At 39.7% G+C, this 21,719-nt stretch overlaps 1 protein-coding gene across 6 annotated transcripts in view; it reads right to left on the reverse strand.

Annotated features, from left to right (window-relative positions):
- Positions 1–21,719, reverse strand: part of SEMA6A (semaphorin 6A) — a 135,078-nt gene that overhangs the window by 43,857 nt on the left and 69,502 nt on the right. For all 6 annotated transcript variants that reach the window (XM_037801187.1, XM_037801186.1, XM_037801182.1 and 3 more), the window contains exons 2-7: positions 16,701–16,838; positions 14,358–14,475; positions 10,127–10,187; positions 9,112–9,174; positions 8,284–8,385; positions 2,930–3,020 (exon numbers count right to left, since the gene is read on the reverse strand). In XM_037801187.1, the coding sequence (XP_037657115.1) occupies positions 2,930–3,020; positions 8,284–8,385; positions 9,112–9,174; positions 10,127–10,187; positions 14,358–14,475; positions 16,701–16,800 (535 nt within the window). In that variant the 5' untranslated portion in view covers positions 16,801–16,838. The remainder of the gene's footprint in view (positions 1–2,929; positions 3,021–8,283; positions 8,386–9,111; positions 9,175–10,126; positions 10,188–14,357; positions 14,476–16,700; positions 16,839–21,719) is intronic.

Consider the following 21,719-nt stretch of genomic DNA (forward strand, 5'->3'; position numbering starts at 1 on the left):
AGTCACTGCTTCTCCTTACCTGAGTCGATCCATGTGTAAATAAAAGATTAAATTAGACATATTTGCTTCAGTATTTCCAAAGTCACAAGTTGAAAACACCTGATATGCAAGATGTCAAAGCAAAGAAGAAAGGGGGAAGTGGTGATGTAGAGTTTAAACTGGCCTTGCTTTAAGAATTCATGGTTTGGGGGAGATATGCTTGAGGCACTTCCAAGGCAAAAGAGATATGAAGAAGATTGAAGATTATAGCCCTTAAATTTTTGGTTCTTTACTGGATTAGCAAACACTCTTCACACAAATAATAAAATTGGGATGTTCCAGAATAATAAAATCTATGTAGATTAAATGGAAGCAATTATATTTAAAATTAAAAATTACTTCTTTGACTCATTGTTTAATGGATTACATATTTTCATTGATTGTATGTAGAAGTGACTCATGCACAACATAGTACTCTTTAACCTCTTATACTCATGGGATACATATAATGGCTCAAAAAAAAAAAAAAAAAGCTTATCCAAACATACATAAGCAAAGTTCTTGATGTCTACCTTTAGTCTTAAAATAACTGCAATTTACTTTGGTTCAAGTTAGAGCTCTCTCCATACGTGCATTATAAAAAGTCATATATATCAATGAATGTTGACTGTTTTGGTTAGATTAGAAATGCAGGTAACAAATCTTTCCATTAATAAACACATATCTACAAATCACAACTTTTCTAGTGGAATCATAGCCCCAGGTTGTACAGATATACCTGGGTAGTGCGGGGCGGGCGGGGGGGTTAGTGGGGGGCCATGAGGGGGGGTGGGATTCCTTCTAACCGCTCTCCAGGACTCTTCTTGACTTGCATTCATTTTAACACTGGGCTCACACCAGAACTTTTATTTGTAAAACAGAGCACTATTCCTCAACTCTTGGTAATATGATGACCATTCAGTTGTAACAAAGACCTTCTATTTAATAAGGACTGAGCTTTAATGAGATTTCCAACATTCCAATGCAAAACTATTTAAATATACCAGTTGGGAACTGGGAGGAGAGGAGGTTGCAGTCACCGTGTTATCTCACATGGCTTGCTCTATTTAGGTTGGTGGTGCTAGTAAATACTGGGTCCATTCTCTCCTACTTTAGGCTACAGCATGTTCTCCTTTTAGTTTATAATTAAAGTTAAATTCTCGGTTGCAGTGTACATCCTCCACACTATTGACTTATCATGCAGGTTACAAGTGTAAGCTGCCATCCAAGTAGTTATGCTATTGAGCATATGCTCAAACCACTCTAGCTGCTGGCCTTGCTGCAATTGTGCTTATAAATAAGATCTATACAACTATACAACTGTGTTTCTTACAATGCTGCTTCCCAGTAACATTGTGCTCCAATCAGGGTAAGAGCCTGAGGAATCTTTACTTTTTAACCTGACACAAGTCCTTTCTAGAATCTGTGACTGCAGAATTAGTTTTTGATTAGGGCAGACATTTGATTAGGTTGTTTCCATGGAGATGGGACCCACCCAACTGTAGGTGAGACCTTTTGATTAGATCATTCCCATGGAGGTGTGACCTGCCCATTCCTGGTGGGTCTTGATTAGTTCACTCTAGTCCTTTAAGAGAGCTTACAAAGAGAGAGAAGCTGAGAGAGACATTTTGGAGAGAAACTAAGATATGTTTGCCCCTGGGAGAAGCTAAGAACTGACATAGACCCAGACATCTGGAGATGCTAAGCTAAGAGATGAAGCCTAGAATTTGCCCCGGACCTCCAGATGCTTAGGAGAAATATCCTGGGAGAACAAGCAAGGATGCACAGAGGCGGAGAGAGAGAAGCTAAGAGATAGAAGCCCAGAGACATTTTGGAGAAAGCCATTTTGAAAGCAGAACCCATGAGCAAAGGATAGCAGACACTAGCCACAAGCCTTCCCAGCTGACAGAGGTGTTCCAGATGCCACTGCCCTTTCTTCAGTGAAGGTAACCTCTTGTTGATGCCTTAGTTTGGGTGCTTTTATGGCCTTGGAACTATAAAATTGTAACCTAATAAATCCTCTTTATAAAAGCCAATCCATTTCTGGTATGCATAATGGCAGCATTAGCAAATTGGAATACTCATCTCTACATACACAGCTGGCAATGAATTCCTAAATAATTTCCTAATTAAAGCATACAAACTCACATGCAAAAATCCTATTATATCCGAAACCATGATGACTTTTTTTGTTACCATATGACATCCTTTTCAATGGATAGAAGGGGTAGAGATGGAGAGAAGGTGTCAACCTGAGCCACTCAGCATCATCCCGTCTCCTTGTTACTCTGCTTTAGAGCAGAGATGGGCATGTAATCTAATAAGGTCAATGAGATTTGAGAAGATGCTTGCAAGAAGCTTATGGGCAAATGGTCACTGCTCAAAGACAATGTTTAGAAACTTTTACTTGTTTCTTTCTTTTTCCCTTCTATAAGTTGACAAGAGGTCAGGTAGCCTAGTTGGGGCTGGCTGACCACGAGAGCAGCCCATTTCATGATGAAACTGATGCAGAGCAGAGATGAAAAAGACCTGTGTCCTGGATGACATTTCTGAACTGTTAAATACAACCAACCTCAAAGTCTAACCTTTAAACAAAAAATTTCCGTTTTAGTAGCATTAGGTGGGATTTTCTATTACTTGAGCCGAAACATGCTCCAATACATCACAAATTCAGTGTACCATGCTGCTATTCTTTTCTGCAGGCAGAAAAGCATGGGTAAGTGTGGCAAACAGTTCAGAAGCAAAAGTACAATTTCCATACTAATTGCAAATGGAAAAGGCGTTCTTAATTACAGTATTCACCAGAGACTCAAAGTACAACTGTGACTCCACGAATCCTCTAGAGCAGATTTGCAGTGACAGGCTGGAGCATACGGAAACAAATGCAATGAGAAGAAATCAGGTCTTTTACCTGCAAACAGTGCAATGTTGGCATGTTTGGCATCATAAGGGCATCTGGCCATTCCACTAAATTCATCCCCAAAAGGTTCCAAAGTGTCCATCTAAATGAAATAATAGGACTTAATTAGAAATAACTACAACTAACAGTAGTAATAGCAACTAATATTTATAAAGCACTAAATGTGCTAAATAATTCATATGCATTCTTGCAAAAAATCTTTACAAATACCCACTAAGATAACTCTATTGGCTTCAGATGAGGAAACTGAGGCTTAGAGAGATGGTCACTTGATCAAGATTCTACAGCCAGGAGAGTCTGAAATGTGGTCTTGACGGCGTGATCCTTAACTCTTAAAATAAACTGATTCCCAGTATCTTTCTGGAATGATCTAGAAAAAAGCATCTTTCCCAGATGCTTACTTCCCATTTTTCAGAAATGTGATTTCTGAGGCAATTATCTAGAAAACCTACTTCCCCACCACTGAATTATCTGTTGAGTCATGAATTCTACAGAGACCTCAGTTTTTTTTGTTTTGCCTGAGGAGTCTTGCCTTTGTGGTTAAACCCCAATAGAATGACACTGGATTTTTACCTCAGGTTAGCTGTCATAATAGTATGGCATCAGCAAAAGGTACAGGAACATGGAAGCAAGTAGAGCTCAGGTGGCCTTCTGTGCATACCTCGGGATCATGTAACGTTAGATCTGAAAGTGATTTTAGAAACATGTCCCAGCCTCTAACTGAGTGGATGGGAAATGGAGGCCCAGAAGTTGAGGAACTCACACAGGTCAAAAGCACTGAAAAGTGGGGTCAGTATGTGACTTCATGTCTCCCAGTGTCCAACCTAGTCCTTGTTCCATTATGCTTGAGGTTGTTACAGGCCTGCAGGTAAGTTTTGTTTGCCATCTTGGTATTCTTTCCAACAAACAAACAAACAAACAGAGTCCAAATTTTAAAATAGGGAGATTTCACATAAACATCTAGAGCCCTTGCTTCTTGAGCAAGTGAAAAAGTCAGTTCAGACCCTTCTTACCCAAATGGCAACAATCAACTACATCAGAGTAATGGCTGCCCCCTGCTATTTTCTTCAGACAAGCATGTGGTCTTCAGCACCAAGGCTCTTTCACCCATAGAATATATTTAGTCCCTGCTTGCTTCACTCCTGCAAGTTAACTGTCCAGCCCCATAGGCATTTTGTGGGTGTAGCCAAGCCTTGCTACACTCACAAATGGAGTTCACCAAACTCCACTTCCCTTTTCGCTAGATCACACTAAACTACATTTCCCATCCTCCCTTGCAGGCAGGCTTTGACCACGTGATTGAGCTCTGGCCAATGGAATGTGAGTATAAGTGATATGCACCTCTTCTAGGACTTGCCCCTGAAAACCTCCCTGGGTCCTTCACTCTTGCTCTCTTCCCACATTCACCCACCAAATAGAGAGGATCCTATGTTGGATTCTAATATCCTGGGGGATGTCAGAGGTATGAGAAGGATGGAGCCCAGCCCTCTTGATAACCTCAAGGATCAGAGGTTATCAAGATGTAAGGAAGAAGTAAACTAACATTTGTCAGAGGTTGGCCTACAGTGGTTCCTGCTCTACACCACACTGGCTCTTTCCTCACTCCACGAAATCTTCCTAGTATCTAAAATTTCGCTGATTCCGTAAAATGATCTCCTCTGTAATCATTAAAATTTTCTACACTCCTTTATATAGTCTTAAGGTATTTTGTTGGCATGTCTGGGAGTTGGAGGGTTTTACCACCGATGTGAAAACTGAAAAGAAGATAAAGCTAAGACGGCACTGGCACTGAGGAAGGACTCACAGAAAGACCTTTGGCTTTAACCTAAGATGTCTGACGTCATTGCCCAGGAGGAAAGAGTGAGCTTCTAACTGAGCAGCTCTAAGCCCCAAGAAACAGTTTCAAAGGTGTGAAAGGTCTTTTCTATCCATAACTACTTTGAGATGCCCCATTGAAGCCCTCTTACAATTTTTCACTGTAGTTGAGAATCAAATAAATCAGTGGTGTTAAAAACATATTTTTTGGAGGGAAGATGTTCAAGCCAGACATCCTTTAAAGCAAAGCATTCATTCCTTTCACCACATTTTTGTTACAGTCTTTTTTCTGATATTTTATCCCAACAAGAGCTTCCAGTTGAACTGTAACAGACTTTGTGGTCTGTGGATCTGGCAAGTACTCAAAAGTGATGCTTAGCACACAATGATGCAACAGAAATGCCTTTTTCCCAAGCAGTGCAGACTCTCATCGTGGCAATGGGAAACAATATACAAAGGTGATTTATGTTTTTATGTACCTACTTCTAAAAAAGTGGTTACTGCTATAGCTAGTCAGAGGTAGGAAGCAGTGAAAAATGATGTATTGGTTTGTAAGTCTGGAATGATCCAGAGACGAAACTATGCCATGGTGAACTCCTCTTTCCATGAAGTAAGAATTAGTCCTCGTGGTAGTCATCAAATCTCAGACTTAACAGCAGCCCTGGGAAATTAAATCACCACAGGGTACAGACAATTATACAAAGAACCCCAGCCTGACATCTGCAGTTCTAGAGGTTTCAAGAACAGGAGGGAAGGTATGGAATGTAGTTTTAGATTCATAGCAGGTAGCCTTCAGAATTCCTCCTCAGATATTCTTATTTGGGGCTAAAATCTTTTTAACACACGCAGTTTACTTCCATTGTACAAACTGTGTACATCAAGGCACAGTACAGAGGGAGATACAGAAAATTTGTCACATTTTTCAAGTTACCCTAATCAACTTGATGTGCTTGTGTTAAGAGATTTAGGTTTTCATTGCTTTTGCTTTCAACCTTTGGTTCTGATATGTTGCTAAAAATCAGTAGTGTTTTCTATAAGAACAAAAGCACTTAAAAGAGATGCTTTCCATTCTCCCTGTGGCCAGATCCATCAAGCCCCATATCATGAGAAAAGTCCCTCGGTGCCCTCAGTAAAAAAGAGCCCTTTATTGACATACACCAATGGTTTTCACTTCTGTTCATGGTGCTGGGCATGTAAACAGGGACTGAGTGTGAAGAACATTCCTGTCTGTGGCTTCTGAGAGGCCCGGGCTCCTGGAAAGGACTGTGTCTCAGCAGGCGTGGCCAGAACAAGCAAGAGGTGAAGGTATCACTACAGGTGAGGCATTGTGGGGAATGGAACATGTGTAGGCAGAATGAGCTAGACCACTCGCAGCCTATGTATCCTGGTGTCAAGGAAACCTGTAATTTGTCATAAAAGACAGCTTTCCAACAAGGGAATTCCTTGGGATTTGTTAGAAGCATTAATCTTAATGAGTCCTAAACAATGACAAACAGGGTTGGAATATTAAGTGGTATGTTGGAAGTTGAAACGTTGGCTGTATGCTGTCACTGGTTAGAATAAATTCTGGGTGGGACTGGCTGTCTTGATTATCAGCGGATGGATCCTGTCTTTATTTAAAATTTTGATATTTGGTTCATGCTGGCTTTTTTTTTTTTTTTTTTTTTTTTTTTGCATTGTACTTTTCTTTTAATATTGAGTTAACAATATCATTTACCCTGATTACAGAATTTTGGGGTGGCTCACATTTTGTGCCTGAGGCAAAGTGCCTCACTTGCCTCACCCTAAATCTGGCTCTGCTGGTGCCCATTTCCAAACGTAAAACTAACAATGCATATGTGAGGGTAAAATAAACCATCCATTCAATAGCTGTGCTAAGAAACGGCAGGGGAGCTTTTAAAACTGCCCAAGCAGAGGCTGGTGTGCCCGCTGGTTCTGATTCCAGCCAATCATGGCTTTTTTCATTCTCCACACTCCCAGGGTTCACAACTACTTTTATGCCGATGAAACCCTAAATCAAGGCTGACCCAACCATTTTCTTGCTAGATATCTTTATTCATGTCCTGCAGGCATCGCCATCCCCACGGCTAGGCATACTCACCACGCACGAAACTGAAATCCCTACTTTCCAGCATCCCCGCCTCCATGCTTCCTTTATTCTCCATCTAAGGCTGCAGCAGCCCTGTCCATCCACTCAGAGGTGGCCTGGCAGCCATTTTTGATTCCTCTCTCTCTGCATCTTACCAGTCATTAAATGCTACTGTTTTTGCTACTTATATACTTCCTGAATGTATTCTCTTCTTCCCATCCCTGGGATCATCACAGCCATGTACCTCTCCAGCCCCTTTCTTGCTATCACATGTCACTTCACAGCCCAGCTGTTCAGAACCAAATGGAATTTCTCAAGCTTGATAGGCTGTTTCCATCCCCCTGCCTCTGTTCATGCTGCAAACCTCATTCAGAATGCCCTTCTCCCCTCATTTGGCTAATATCTACTTATTCTTTAAGTCAAAGGTCAAGCATGACCTCATGCATTCATTTATGAATGCTGTCCCTGGACTCACAGAGCTTACGGGTCTCTTACAGCTTGGGGGCAGGCAGGGGTGTTACACCTATGAGAACAGCAGGTGGAAACGTTTGAAAGGAAGGGGTCATCTACCTCCTTCTGGAAGCCTTCCCTGTCCTCTCACTCCAGGCTAGGCTAAGTATTCTGTGCATTGTTTCTCCGTGGTAGCAACCCCATGGAATTGTAACTTTTTGGTCCCTGTCTGTCTTTCCTAAGGGGCTGGGGGTGGGGCGTTCCTATATCTCTTTACAACCTGAACGTGTTAGAAACTCAATACACGTTTCCTGAGTGAAAGCCTAGCAGAAAGAAGGGACAAGGAAAGGTAACAGATGGGAAGCCAAGACCTTAGATCACTGTCATCTCTGCTTCCGCAGCTGGTAAGCTCCCTGCTTCTTTGGTGACACCTGCATCAGTTGCATCAGGACTAACTAGACTTACTAACTCTTTGAGAGCCAGTTTTGTTGTTGTTGTTGTTTGTCCTTTCATAAAGGTCATGGTCAAGTAAGACACTCTTCTCTGAGTGATAAATGGAATTAAATTCCTGAGTTTAAAAAAATCTTACCTAGAGGAAAGACTACAGCTTTAAATGGCATGCTTTTGAAATGTCTTTTAAATTAGAAATCACTCACAATGTAAGTGTGTTTTTGTGCTTAGAGGGGAGATGATGGGGGTGGGAGGGAGAAAGAGAAAGAGGGGAAATCCACATGCTATACGTGGTAAGTATATTGGTCTTTGGAACAATGAAGAATAGAGTCTTACAGAAACTAACTTTGTCAGGTCAGCTCTTTAAAGATATGTCAGTCAATCTGGAACAAACAGGAAGCTTAGAAGCCTGCTCAGGCTCACTCACGTGGAGCAACACATTAAGTTGAACACCTCGGTGGTATTGAATTACCCATCTTGGGTTGCTGCAGGTACAATCACAGTAAATTATGAAATACCTGACAGGCAAAATAGCATTTACCTTATAGTTTCTGCAGGAAGGGTTGAAGGCATTAGTTCCACAGACAAACAACGTATCGTCATTTTTCTTTAGAAGAACTTTAATAAAGTTGTGACACTCATCCTGAAAAAGAATTCAAATTTTTTGGTGTCCAGTCCATTTAATACTGAAACCTACCCTTCACACTATATTCATTATCTGCCCACAGTTACGTTAAAATGAAGGTGGCTGAAGAGTTCCTATTAAAAGTTTGAGCTCCTCCTGATGTTAACCAAAAGATGATAGTGACAACAACTGTTTTGCAAAAGTAAATTTTAAAATGGCGTTGAATGGAGAAGTGTGTGTTTGTGCCACAAAAGGGAGGCAAGCCTGGAAGTTCCAACTGCCCATCATATTAATTTTAATGCCAGATAACTCTGGGGTCCCTTGATGTACACGGCTCCTGGTTGAAGTGTGTTTTTATGTTGTTATATGACCGAAGGCACAAAACCCTGTATGTCTGCGGCAGCCTTTTATGAGCTCTTCCACAGACCCCCTGGGGGTGTTGAACTGCGAGGTGGGGCTATGGGAGAGTGCACTTAGAAGAGTGGGGGGCAGCCGACTTTGTGCCCGTAATCCCTGGTGTGCCTAAGCAGTCCATGATGCAGCCCTAGCAGCTGTCATAATGTTTCATCACATTAAAAGCAAACTATTTTTGCAAATTAAAGCCTTCAATAAGTTGATGGAAAAAGCAATTACTGGGGAAAAAGTGAATGGCATGATCCATTCCACATCACAGTCAATGGCTGGAGATAACAGTCAACAACTTAACCCAAAGTGGCAGCTGCAGGAAAAATGAAAATTGCCTACCTTATGTTTTCCCTTCATTCTGCATGTGTCTACATCAGCCTGTCTAGATTTCCACGTCAGTTTCTGCCGGGATCAAGAAAGAAATCAATCAGAGCCCAGAGATGGTTGGATTTGATTTTAGAAGTAAGAGTTCCCTTGGGGAGACTAGAGGCTGAACATATATTTATTGAAAGCTTTCTGCACCCTTTCTCCATGATTAATTCACCATAACAACACAAGATTAGAGATGGAAATGTTCATTTAATTTTGAACTCCAATCTATTAATTAAACTACAAAAGGATCTTCTTCTCTTTGAGATAAAGGAGAAAGAATAATAAATAAATGTGGAAATGTCACATGAAATGTCCAAACTGACTTGCTAAATTATCTCATTTTGATAAAATACATGTTCTTGCCCTTTCATTTCAGTTGATAAATCAATTTGTGCAAAGCAGCTTTTTTCCTTTAAGTATGGAAATCATTTTCTTAAACATAAAGGGGACATTCCTTTTAGGTAGACAAAGATTAAATTCAGGCTATACTCCTTCATGTAAATTAAAAAACTGAGGGATTGTTTATTTCTATGGTACAGATTTCATTAACTAAAATACCCCCACATATGGAGTTATAAGGAAAGCTTAGGTTATTCTTTATATGTCTGAAATGGATAATGATCAAATTTCTGAACCACTAGAGGCAAATGTGAGAGTCACATCCAACATGTGAGGAATAGATTTCTAGGATAAAATTTTACATGTGAAAAGCAGTATTTTGGGGGCATAAACATGGGAGGAATTTAGAAATTACCTAACTCCAAAATACATATGCACACGTATTTGATGAATGACACGTGGAGTATGTAACTATTTCTTAACATTTATTAAACCCTAACCTACCCCAAATTAGGATATCACAAAATGCATACTGATATTACCAAATTATTAGCCACATCATCTCAATGAATACATTTCTTCAAGAAAATAATTCTTCAAGAAAGGCCCTTTATTTCAGAAAGATGGTTTAAAAACTACTTACTTTGCTACAATAAATTTCCTCAGTGTGTGAAGCGTCTATGTCAACAGTATAAATATGGTCCCTGTAAACAAAGAATAATTAATGCAAAGTTAAACACAATTGACGAACACAAGAGTCAAGACAGCTCATTTTCTGTTGAATGAGTTATATCTCATTCAGGGCAGATAAAACCATATCCATGTTATAAAAAAAAAAAAGAAGACATACATATGCAAGAAAAAGGAAAGAGCTCAGCTTACAAGAGATGCCTCTGGATCACATTCAGCACCTTCTGATAATATGGTGACATCTTGCACTTTTATGGCAAATTCTCTTGTAGTCTTTCTGATACTAAAACGACAGTATCTGCATATATGAATCTCAGGAAAAAAGGACTCTGAAAATTAAATGGGCCAAAAGCCTGCAACCCAGATGGTTCACGTGCCCTTTAAGTATCTTCAAATGCATGTAACAAACACTTGGTGTTCAACACGCCACATCTGCTCAGCAACAGAATTAACAAAAAGGGAATCTCCCTCTTCATCTCTCTTTAGAAAATATATTTACAGCTTAGCTTTGATGATTTGATTGACAAGATGAAGGGAAAAAATATGATAGATGTAAAAGTTATTTCCAGAAGCTACTCTCTAGTTCACACAATGATGGTCAATTAAGGTCTCAAATGTACTCAAGCCTAAGTTTACATTTCTTGCTTCTGTTCACCTTCCTGTTTTGCTGAGAATTTGGTTCTCTTTATGGTTTGCTGCCAATCTCTCCTTAGAAGGGGAGAAACAGAATCAGCAGCTCAGGTGTGGGGCTATGTTTAAACATCCCCTTCTGTGTGAGCTGAGTACAAGGGTGTTTTTGTCTGGAATTCAGAAGAAAGAAAAGAAAAGACCTACACTTAACTGGGGAGATGGGGTCTAGTGAGGGAAAGCAAAACAGCTCATTTTCCCTTGAAATAACATTGACTTTTTCTATTATGCAGGAAGTCCTGGGGCTGGAAAATTATCCTCAGCTTTAAACCAGGACCTCAAGCCTCTGACAGACTTTCAAGACCCCCTCATTATTTAAAAGAAAGAAAAAAAGAAAGAAGGAGGGAAGGAAGGAAGGAAAGAAGGAAGAAAGGAAGGAAAGAAGGAAGGAATTATCTGCTAACAGGATTCACTTCTTTTTTCTTTTTTTCTTTTTCCAGGGCTTGGGAAATCTGTTTGCTACTGCTTTTAAGGAAAGCCACAACAGAAGGAAAAGAAATAAAAAGAGGCTCTCTCACGTGAAAAATAAAAGGAGGGGGCAGGGCAGTTGGCTTACAAATTCCCTGCTGCTACTGAACAGTGAGTGTGAGTGTGTGTGTGTAAGGGTGGTGAGGAGAATGGGGAGCCTGTTTTGTAAATTGCTGAATTGGGAAGTTTCTTCAGACTTCAATAGGGTGCCAGAACTGCCCTGTCCTTTAATTTCAAGGCAATTTAATTGCATTCATTTATTACTTGTTTGACTTTATTGGTGGTGCTGTGGTGGGGCTCATTATTGGAATGGAATTGCCTCTTACTTTGGAATCTGGTTTGAGATGACTAGGCTTTTCCTTGCCCTGCCTCCCCTTAAAACTTAAGTAGGAGCTGAATATATGAATTGTAAATTAACAGCTGATTAATATGCATTGGCAACTCCTCAGAAAGCTCTTGGTTTGTCCCCTTCTGGCATGGTCTGTTTATGTTAATCAGCAGTTTAGAGATTTTTTTAAAAAAAGAAGAAGAACGTACAAAGTGGATAATAATAAAGCAGAATTGAAAGGGGTTCTTGCCACCAAACCTCACTCAATCCCCGGGTTCTGGATGGGATTTGGCTTCTGATTGCTGACACCAATTGTCTAGAAGAACTGGGAAGGCTTTTAAAAATAGAATTCCGTGGATGAAATCTCTTTTTGGAAAATGGCAATCTTTTTCAATATCCAGATCACTTTGCCCCAGCAAACAGCAACAGTGCTTTATGGAGTAAGCCACAGACCAGGGTCAGGGTTTGTTCCCAACCACCTGTGTGTGCATCCCAGGACTCATACACTGCTTTTCTTGCATTAAGTTATTTGAACACAAACTGACTTATTCCTAGGACTTCCTCTACCCACCTCCCATGAGCAACACTAAACTGTGTTGCCATGGTGTGAGCTTGGGGGAAGGATTTAACTTTAATTTGTGTTATTTGCTGCCCAGGAACCTAGACCTTTCAGGGAAATGTTGGAGGGGAGAGGTCCCAAATGTGGGGGCCACAGAGCTCCTTCAGCAATTTTTCCAAGGGTGCATATTGACAGGAAGTGGCTGGGTATGGAGCAAAAACCAGCATGTCAATGGGCAGGGTTTACAAACTTGATCTCTAGCCAAAGACAATTCTGTTTTATTGATTTTAAAAAATAAATGTTTCCTTGTTGTTTTGTTGTTGTTGTTTGTTTTGTTTTCTTCTATTTCTTCTTCTTTTTGGGGGGATGAGGTGGGGACTAGGATAAAAGAGTCTTGGTTTTAATGAGCTGGAACAATGGTCACTCCCCCTTGCCTGCAGTCCATACTGATGCTAAAACACTGGACCCCAGAGATGCAGTTGCAAAGTTAACAATTCCCTGAAGATTCTTGAGACAACCCACTTCTCACAGATCCTGTTTAATCATTTGTTTCGACCAGCCTTTAGATAATTGGGTACAAGTGTAATCTCCCAGCCCTACTACATTTAGGAAACTAAGAATGATATTTAACAAAAAGCTGGTATTTTACAGGAGAGCTGGCTGCTAGGACCTTATTTGGGATGCTTTTTAATGAATATCACAACGGTTATTTTCTTGGGCAACAGCTATTAGAAGGTTACTACCAGGGCAAATAATACCACCTTTACTGCTCAGTAGGCACATAATGCAGGGAGTAAGAGCACAGACTCTAGAGCAAGAACATCAAGGTTCAAATCCAGCTTCTGACATCTTGGCCCAGTCATGTAAGCTCTCTGTACCTGGGTTTACTCACACAGAGACATGGGGATAACAATGGCTCCTTTTCCAAGGGTTGTTTTGAGGACTGAATGAGTTAAAAATTATAAAGTTCTTACAACTACATTTGCAACTTACATATTCCGGACAACTGGTATGTGTTATATATAAGTATTTGTGAAGCAAAATTTTAAAAATTGTGTGGACATTGTTCTCTGTGACAAAATGTGGGGTATTCTTGGGATTTTTTAATGTGGCCAATGATATTTTATTTTATGTTGCAGAGCTTGTCACCTTAGAACGTCCAAGTGCTTGAAAAGAATCACGTATTGTTGCTATCTAACCGTTCTTTACCCACACTCATAGCCAGGCAAGTATCACAAACAAAATCTCTGCTTCATCTTCTAAGTGTGAAATGATTAATCACTGCAGACCCAGGTAAGCCCACAGAGGAATGCTGTGAGACAGGTGGTGGCTCCTGTCATTATTCATTTATAACTATTCTGAAGGTGCCACACACTCAAAAAACAAGGGATCATATATTGCTGGAATACCAAGAGACTTCATTAAGATCATCTAATCAAACCTCTCATTTGACAGAGGAAACGTATGGCCAGAGAGGTTGTCTTCCAGCTAAATTAAGGGCAGAAGTAGAACCAAAGTTTAAACCCAGGTGATCCTGTACCATGTCATTCTTACCTAACCATGTCATGCTATTCTTACCATGTCTTTCAGCCTTAGGACATGGCCTGGTCTAAATGACATTTCCCTAATGGATGAATATTCTCTCGGTAGAGCCAAATAAAAAACTCTTCCAAAACAGATTATATTTATGCTTTTGTTGGATGCCATTGCCTTTCTGTTAAAAAAAATGGTGCATGCTATATATTCATTGCAAAAAAAAAAACCTCAGTAGGTTTAACATACACACATCTACACGGGCACTATATAATATATGTTTACACATTCAAGTCCATTAATCAACAAGTTTCAGACAGTGAAGCACTCTACTGGGTGCTTGAGTAAATATTTGCATATAGGTTCAAGATAAACTGGGTTATTTGGGTTTAAGCTCTAAAACATGCAATTATTTCTATCTAAATCCACATAAAGTTAACAGACACAGAAAATCTTGAAAGAATGATTGCCTGACAAACTGAAGGAGCTTTTAAATGAAGCAACATTCTATTTGGGAAGCTCAAGATCTTACAAATGGTGCAAGCTGATTAATTGAGGACTTTGGACCTTGGGGTGCTGTGAAGACAGACGGAGGAAGAGGTCTCTTACCTGGCAGCAACGTAGAGGGTTCTATTCATGATCATAATCATCTGGATGTCCAGCCTGTGCCTCTGTGTGGTGTTCCGTCCTGGCTTGTGGCCCACAAACACCGGATACTGTTTTGTATCTGTGCAAAGAGAAGATAGGGCAAGAGTGGGGAAAAGAAATCAAGCCAAGAAATGACAGGGGAAGGAGGGGAGGGGGGTGAGCCACAAAACAAAACCATGTTTAAGTCAGACCACAATTTTCCATCGGCAAACAAGTCATTATTTTAGGAAATATTATGATAGAATAGGGCTCTTTAAGGCTAATCCAGTCACAGTTTCATTTCCAGATGATAATCAGCCTGGACTTATATTTCTAAGTATCACAATTTCTGCCTTGTCCCTCCTTCTGGGGATTAAACTTGCCAGTGAATCCTTTGCATGAAGGTGCTCTTTTCTTCCACAGTTTTCTTTTCATCTTCTGTAGAGCGCTAAGCCCAAGGGGCAGTCTGCCAAAGATCTTGTCTCGGGACAAAACTATTTCAAAGCGGCTTTCCCATCAATCACCACAAAAGCAATGTGGTCTGGAGGCGAGAGCCCTCGTCCAGGAGCCAGAAGAAAAATACAGTCTCCACAGGCGTCCAGTTGGAATAATCTACTATTGAAGGCAGCTCCGCCAAGTTGGTTGGCATTCTAGGAACTGTGGGAAGTTCACTCTTGAGTTAAGCAATTGGCTAATCTCACAAAAATGGGGGTTTTGACAGGATAGGGTCAAACTGAGTGTAGCCAGTCAGGTGATCTGGAATTTTCCTGACTTGCCGAGTCAGTGAGTGTATTTCTCTTTTTCTACAATTCTCTTGGGCTGGGAGTGGCAATTTGTAATAACATCTGACCTATAGAAATACCTACACCTCAACATCTCTCTGCCTTTAAACCAACAATCTCCAGAGCATTGGCAATCCTCCAAAGAAACCAAGGAGGAAAAGAAAGATGAGTCACATTTAAAAGGCAATTGTTTTCCAGAGGGGTAAATAATGAATGGAAAACCATTCACAGATTTATGCTCAGACCCCTGTACTTTAAAACTTTATAGTATCTGAGCACTACTCACAATGAGTATCTTATTAGAAAGTCCCAGTATATTTTACTCACAATCAGGCTTGTGATTATCTTATGTGTCTCCTTCCACTGCTCTGAAGTTTCATTCACCCATTCACATGTCTCTCTCCTATCAAGGGTTTGAGTGATCATTTAAGTGTGATTCTCAGGAGTACATCTGGGTTAGGAACGCTTCTGTACTGTGGCACCAAAGATAGAAAAACCTATCCTGACTGCAGATAAATAAATGCTTGCTAAAGTTTTTGTACTTTGAGTTAGGGGGACACTGCCACTCTGCCACTTTGAGAGTGACGACCCTGGGCCACACAATTGGGTCTTTAACCACACGCTTTGGCCTTTGATTCTCTAATTGCTTTATATGTCAGGCTTGCCTCCTCACCATCATGTAGAATTATCTCCTTTTTCAACCTAGAGCATCCAGCAGTGAGCTGGGTGATGACTGATCTTGTTAGTGCCCCATATTAACGTTAAACACACTTCGTCTGGTTCACCCAGGATTTGTTTCGGTATAATTACTGGGAAAATAGATATTTTGGGAAAATAGCCTCTTCCACCTTTACTCTCATAAAATACTATCTTCTGGAGGTAAGGAAAAACAGAAAGTCATATATTGGCTGTTCTGTGCAAAACACAGGTAAGACTTTCCTTTTTTGAGGAAACAATTGAATTCTTTGTCATATTGTAATCTACCCTTAAAAGTGAAGTGTAGACCAAAGGAAAATCTATAAACAGTTAAAACTGGTCCTCTATTAATCCAAAAGTACTCTCTACCTAAGTCTGGAATGATACAACATCTAAGTCTAAAAACTCAAAATTTTTATTTCTAAATTACTCCAACATGGTCTTATTATTTTCAGCTCATATCTTATGAGCTGAAAAACAATGGCTGTATATGGCTGTATATTAATTATATATGAAGATGTGTTCTAATGGCAATACCCAAATGCCTGTGAAAATCTCTCCAACAGCTGGTTTTAAGTCACGATCACAGCCTCCATATAGTACTTGAGACTTGATCAGAGATACTGAGGCAAGTTTGAATCCTCAAATATACGTGTATTCACAATAACAGTTGATGGTGTTAATATAACAGTCATCCCACCAATTTGAATTATCCAGCTTTGACATTTACACAAGTTTGAATGACTAGCAACTCTCCTATTTTTAAAATCTCTGTTGTTACTCTTTGATGGCTGATGCCGGCTAACATGTCCGCAAAGGGAGTGAGAGTGAAGTTGTGGATACTCACAGTTGCCATGCGAAATACTGATTGGCTCAGAATCTTCTGGGAAACCAGCCCCAGCAAAGTGTAGCAGCGTGAAATATAGCAGCAAGGCTTCTGACCTCATAGTAGTTCAGCGGAGAGACTTTATTTCTCTACTTCACCCTGCCAAAGAGCAGAGAAGGAATTTTTTTGCTTTTGTTTTTTTTTTTGCAAGTCAGCTTTATTCAACTACATAAAATGAAATGGCCTTGAAGATAAGTTCAAGGAAAAAAGGGCCTCTACTTTTCCCATCTTTTCCATTATGAATCCACTGATTATTGGGTTTTACATAAATCTGTGTTTTACATAAACCTGTATCTGTGGCCCACTGTGCTCTCTTTCCGCTGTACATCTGAGCCCTTTTGGAAAGCTTCTCCCAACACACAACACAGGGCCTTAGTTCTTTTGTCCTGAGCCTTCTTGAGGCCATTATGGCTAATTCAGAAACTCTACTTTCCAAAAAAAAAGTGGACAACTGAGAAGGATTTTTCGTTTGTTTGTTTGTTTTACCTTTTAAGGTAAATATCTTTCTTTTTCTGTAGGTTTACAGGGATCAAACACTGGACATCCCGCAGACATGTTTTGTTTGGCCAGCTTAGGATCTTTCAAAAATTTGAAATAGCTGCCAATATGAAAAAATTAGGAGATTGCTGATAACCATCAAGAATTCTAGCTTCTTTTTAAAAAAATCAGAAAATCTATCATACTAACCCAAATGACAGTTCTCCTCTGGTACCATGCTTCACCCCCGGTATACACACACATACACACACACACACACACACACACACACACACACACAGAACTGAGCCTGTCCACTCATTTTCATTACCTGCTTAACCCCCTTAGTTGAGATTCTGACCCCTGCTTTACATAGTTCTACAGTGACCTTAGACAAATAAAATCACAACACAACCTCTGTTTAAAAGAAATAAATAGGCTCTTTCAGACCCTATGAGAAATACCATAGGGGGAATCTGAAACCACATCCTGAAATGGTATTGTTGATTAAAAATATTCTGTCCCTCTCTGCAATGAAACAGCAGTGAATAAAAATGTCAGAATATACCATCTACCCATCCACACTTTCTTAAAATGCTCTTTGTGTGTAGAGAAATTCCCCTAAATCTTGGAAATAAAAACAGTCCCATGTGGGACTGTTGGATATAGTGAAAGAACACTCACATTACAGTACATATCACATAATTTTCAGGCATATTTGAAGTAAGTGCTGATCTATCAGGGAAATTAATGTAAAATGGGGATGTCTTTTCATCTTTGCAGAGTAGTAACGCCTTTGAAGTAGCTTGCCAAAGATTATCTTTTTTGAACAAAGCTACTTCATGGTAGTCCATCAATCATTTAAGATTTGTGTGTAGAAAAGTCAAACTTAGTAACCTAGACATCTTTGAAAGTTAGTTTGGCAAACAAACTGCTAACTTGTGCTTTTTAGAACACCATTTAACATTAGATACCTATGTCTCTTTTCTTCCTGCCAAAAAAAGCATTAACAAGTCCGGAGTGTTGCATCGCAAGTTATAATTTCACAGACACAGTTGGGGCTTAATCATTTCTTCAACTGAAAAGTACACATTAATTAATTTGCTTTATCTTGAAAATCAAAGAGGGAGACAGGTTGAGAGAAAAGCTCTGAACAATTCTATAGCTCCATCTCTGATGTGTAGATTAAAATTAAACCTTGAATAATTACTTGTTCACAAGGGCAGCCCATTACTGAGAACATAAACATGTATTTATAGACAGGTTAACAGCGGCAGTCTATTTATTCATTTATTTGCCAGTTCTCCATATTATGGAGAATCTGAACCCAAAGGAAAGGAGCTCTGAGGTGCTCCTATTTGCGTCTCATGGTTCCTGTTCAGTGTAACATTAAAGGTGAGGAATCAATAACAAGAGTAAGTAAAACGTAAACCAGACACCAGCCAGCTGTTACATTTTAGATGAGAAAACATGTGGGGAATTAGTAGGAGTAACATGCACCAAGGGCTCAAGAGCAGCATTATTGTGTGATTTAGAAGCACATTATCTCAGAGAGTTTGCAACATGTAATGGAAGCATAAGCAAAAGGCGGTTTCTCATTCTTTTAGAAAGTTTTGGAAATATCTGTAGACTTTTAAAGACTAATTTGTCTTGATCTGACAAACGAGTCTCTATCCTTCTACAACTGCATTCATCTTTGTACAAACATCTCACAAGATAACATGACAAACTTCTGGTACTTTATTATTTCCTCCAGTTCTAATTCTTTTAGTCTTAGGATTGCATAGGTCAGATGCAAAATGCTAAACCCCAGCAGCCAGAAGGAAGGGCAATGCGCAGAAGAGCTGTATTATGCAATTCAATGGCTTCTTAAATCCTTACCCACAGCAAGGATCAGGGCGGAGGTGGGTCATTTAAATATCTCCAGGTTTAGAATGGGACTCTGTGCCAGGAAAAATAGCTGTTTTATGTGCCTTTCTATCATCATATCATCATGTAGTTAACATGTATATCATATGGGTGAGTGTTCTGGCAGTACTGATTTATCTTGGCTAGTCCATGTGGACACTTTTAAATTTTCTTCAGTTGAGGTTTTAATGCATTATTCCCTTCCTATTCAACCTTGGGTCCTAACCTTTGTAAACATGTATACTATATATATGAAATGATTGAAATCATTGAATCATTGGTTCAAAAGATTGAAATCATTGAATCCTTGGTTCAAACGACTGAAATTATTGAATCATTGGTTCAAATGATTGACATGATTACTTTGTGGAGGGACCCCAATACAATCACATCATCATCTCCCATCCCACAGAACATGGGCAGGATCTCCTCCCTAGGACCATACAATACAGACGTGCACCAGCCTGGCAAGAGCGAAAACAAACAGCAACTTTCCAAAACCTGAGTTTTAAAGCCTTGAGCTAGCTGGCTGCTGCAATTAAAGAGGCTGTTTAAGTAATTTTCAAAACTCTGAAAAATGCTTCCCACATAACAGCATATTTATAGGTAGCTGCACACATTTGTCAATTTTCCTGTCTGTGGCTGTGCTTATAGAGGCTAAATATGACTTAGACTTAAAAGTTAAGCAGCTATCCAGAAAATTAGTTAAGGGAAAACTGTCAATATGAAGAATTCTAAACAAAAATGTTTGTTTCAAAAGTAAGCTTATTATGCCTGAATGTTCCACAAAATTGTCTCAGCCTTCTACCCTTCTTAGTCTGAACAGAGATGGCCTTTGTACAATACTTGATTTCTATAAAATTATAATCTTACTCTCTGTCCCAAAGCACCAAATTCATGGAAAACCTTAAGAACCTTCTTAATTTTAACATGCATCTGCTTGGTGAATTTATTAGGTATGCTTAGGTTCATCTAAAATTAATTATACAATTTGTGTTTGAGTCACGTGGAAAAGGTTTGTGTTGACTTTCCAGGCACTCTGAGCTCAGACAAAAATGCTTTTTACTACTCCCCCCCTAAAGTTCTCAAGACCAAATTGACTAAGAGAACTGTGATACACAAATTAATGTTGCCACTATAGACTGTCATGAGTTAAATTAACTGTGCCAAATGTTAATTGGCCAGGGACCAGCCTTTAGGTATTCCGAACTGATGGACCAAACAAAAAAGGGTTGTTAAAAAAGGTCTGCCTGGAAATTTTGCGAATACATTCATACTTCGATAATTGCTTTTTTTTAAATAATAAAATATTTTCAATAACTGGAGCTTCCATCTACCCCATCCCTCCACCTCCCGTGCCCTTGTCACACAGTGGGTCATTGTATCTGTAGAGGTTGAAGCAAAGGGAACATCAGTGGAACTGGAACTGATTATGAAGTCAGAAAATGAGGTCATAAATTGCCACATCTTACTTCTGGATCAACTGGGTTAATTTCATAGGAGCATGAGGGTTAGGAAACCATAACAAGCCTATCCAGAGTACCATTCACATCTACCTCTGAGCTAGTTCTAATCCTCTGCCTGGCTTTTCTCTCATATCCTGCCCTGGGAAATTCTATGGGGGCTCAGAAACCGGTAGTACTTGGGCCAGAGCTGGCTCACAGACAAGAAAAAAACGGAATCAGATGCCAACATCTAGGGTTATTTAGAAAGAAAAAAAAAAAAAAAAAAAAAAAAGGAGATTTAACTTACAACTCCAAATTTCCAGCTTCTTTAAAAAAAAAAAAAAAATCAGAGCTCTAGCTTTGCTGGCTCACATTGCACATGACAGCACTCTGCAGCTGAGCAGTGGCTGCCTGACCCGCTTCAGTAAACATTCCCACCAGTTCCCTTTGTCTTAAGAAGCCTATTTCACCCATCAGCCTTACCAGCCCCATCCCTGAAGGCTCTGAGGGCAACTTCTCTGCCATCCAGGAAAAGAATATCACCGCTGCTGCATGAGGTATTCTGCTCTTTTCACCATCATCTGCAATTTGCTGTGTTAACAGCTTTAGCAGGTGAACCTAATAGGACCCAATGACTATATAGACCAATGAACTAACAACACTTGTTTTGAAGACCCCACCTGGCTGCCCCACAGAACGCCCATGTGTGCAGCCATGGCAAACAACCCCCGTATGCACGGCATAGTGGGCTTGGCTGTATGGCTATAACTTGTGTCTGATTTGGTACACATCTTCCAGAAGGTTGACATCCAATGAAACATTTTAATGATAAATAGCAATGATGAGAAAAATATACTCGAAAACTTGCGACTGCAAAATGTTTTTATTAGTAACTTGAAGTGTGGCCTTGAGATAAAGAAGAAATTATGGTAGAGACACATTTTTATCCCTCACAAGAAAAGTCATTTTACTATCAGGAGCCATTAATTCTTTTGAAAAGCACATTTCTACCTGCATCACAGGAAGTTTGAAAGGTAATCAATAATTCACACTGTCATTAATAGAAGGAAGAGCAGGATAACTTTGTGACCCTGGGCAAATCATGGAGTCTGTTTCTTTACTTGTGAAATAGAAAGATATGGAATGCAAT

This window comes from Choloepus didactylus, chromosome 13, assembly GCF_015220235.1.
Source record: "Choloepus didactylus isolate mChoDid1 chromosome 13, mChoDid1.pri, whole genome shotgun sequence".
In the NCBI taxonomy this organism is placed as follows: domain Eukaryota; kingdom Metazoa; phylum Chordata; class Mammalia; order Pilosa; family Megalonychidae; genus Choloepus; species Choloepus didactylus.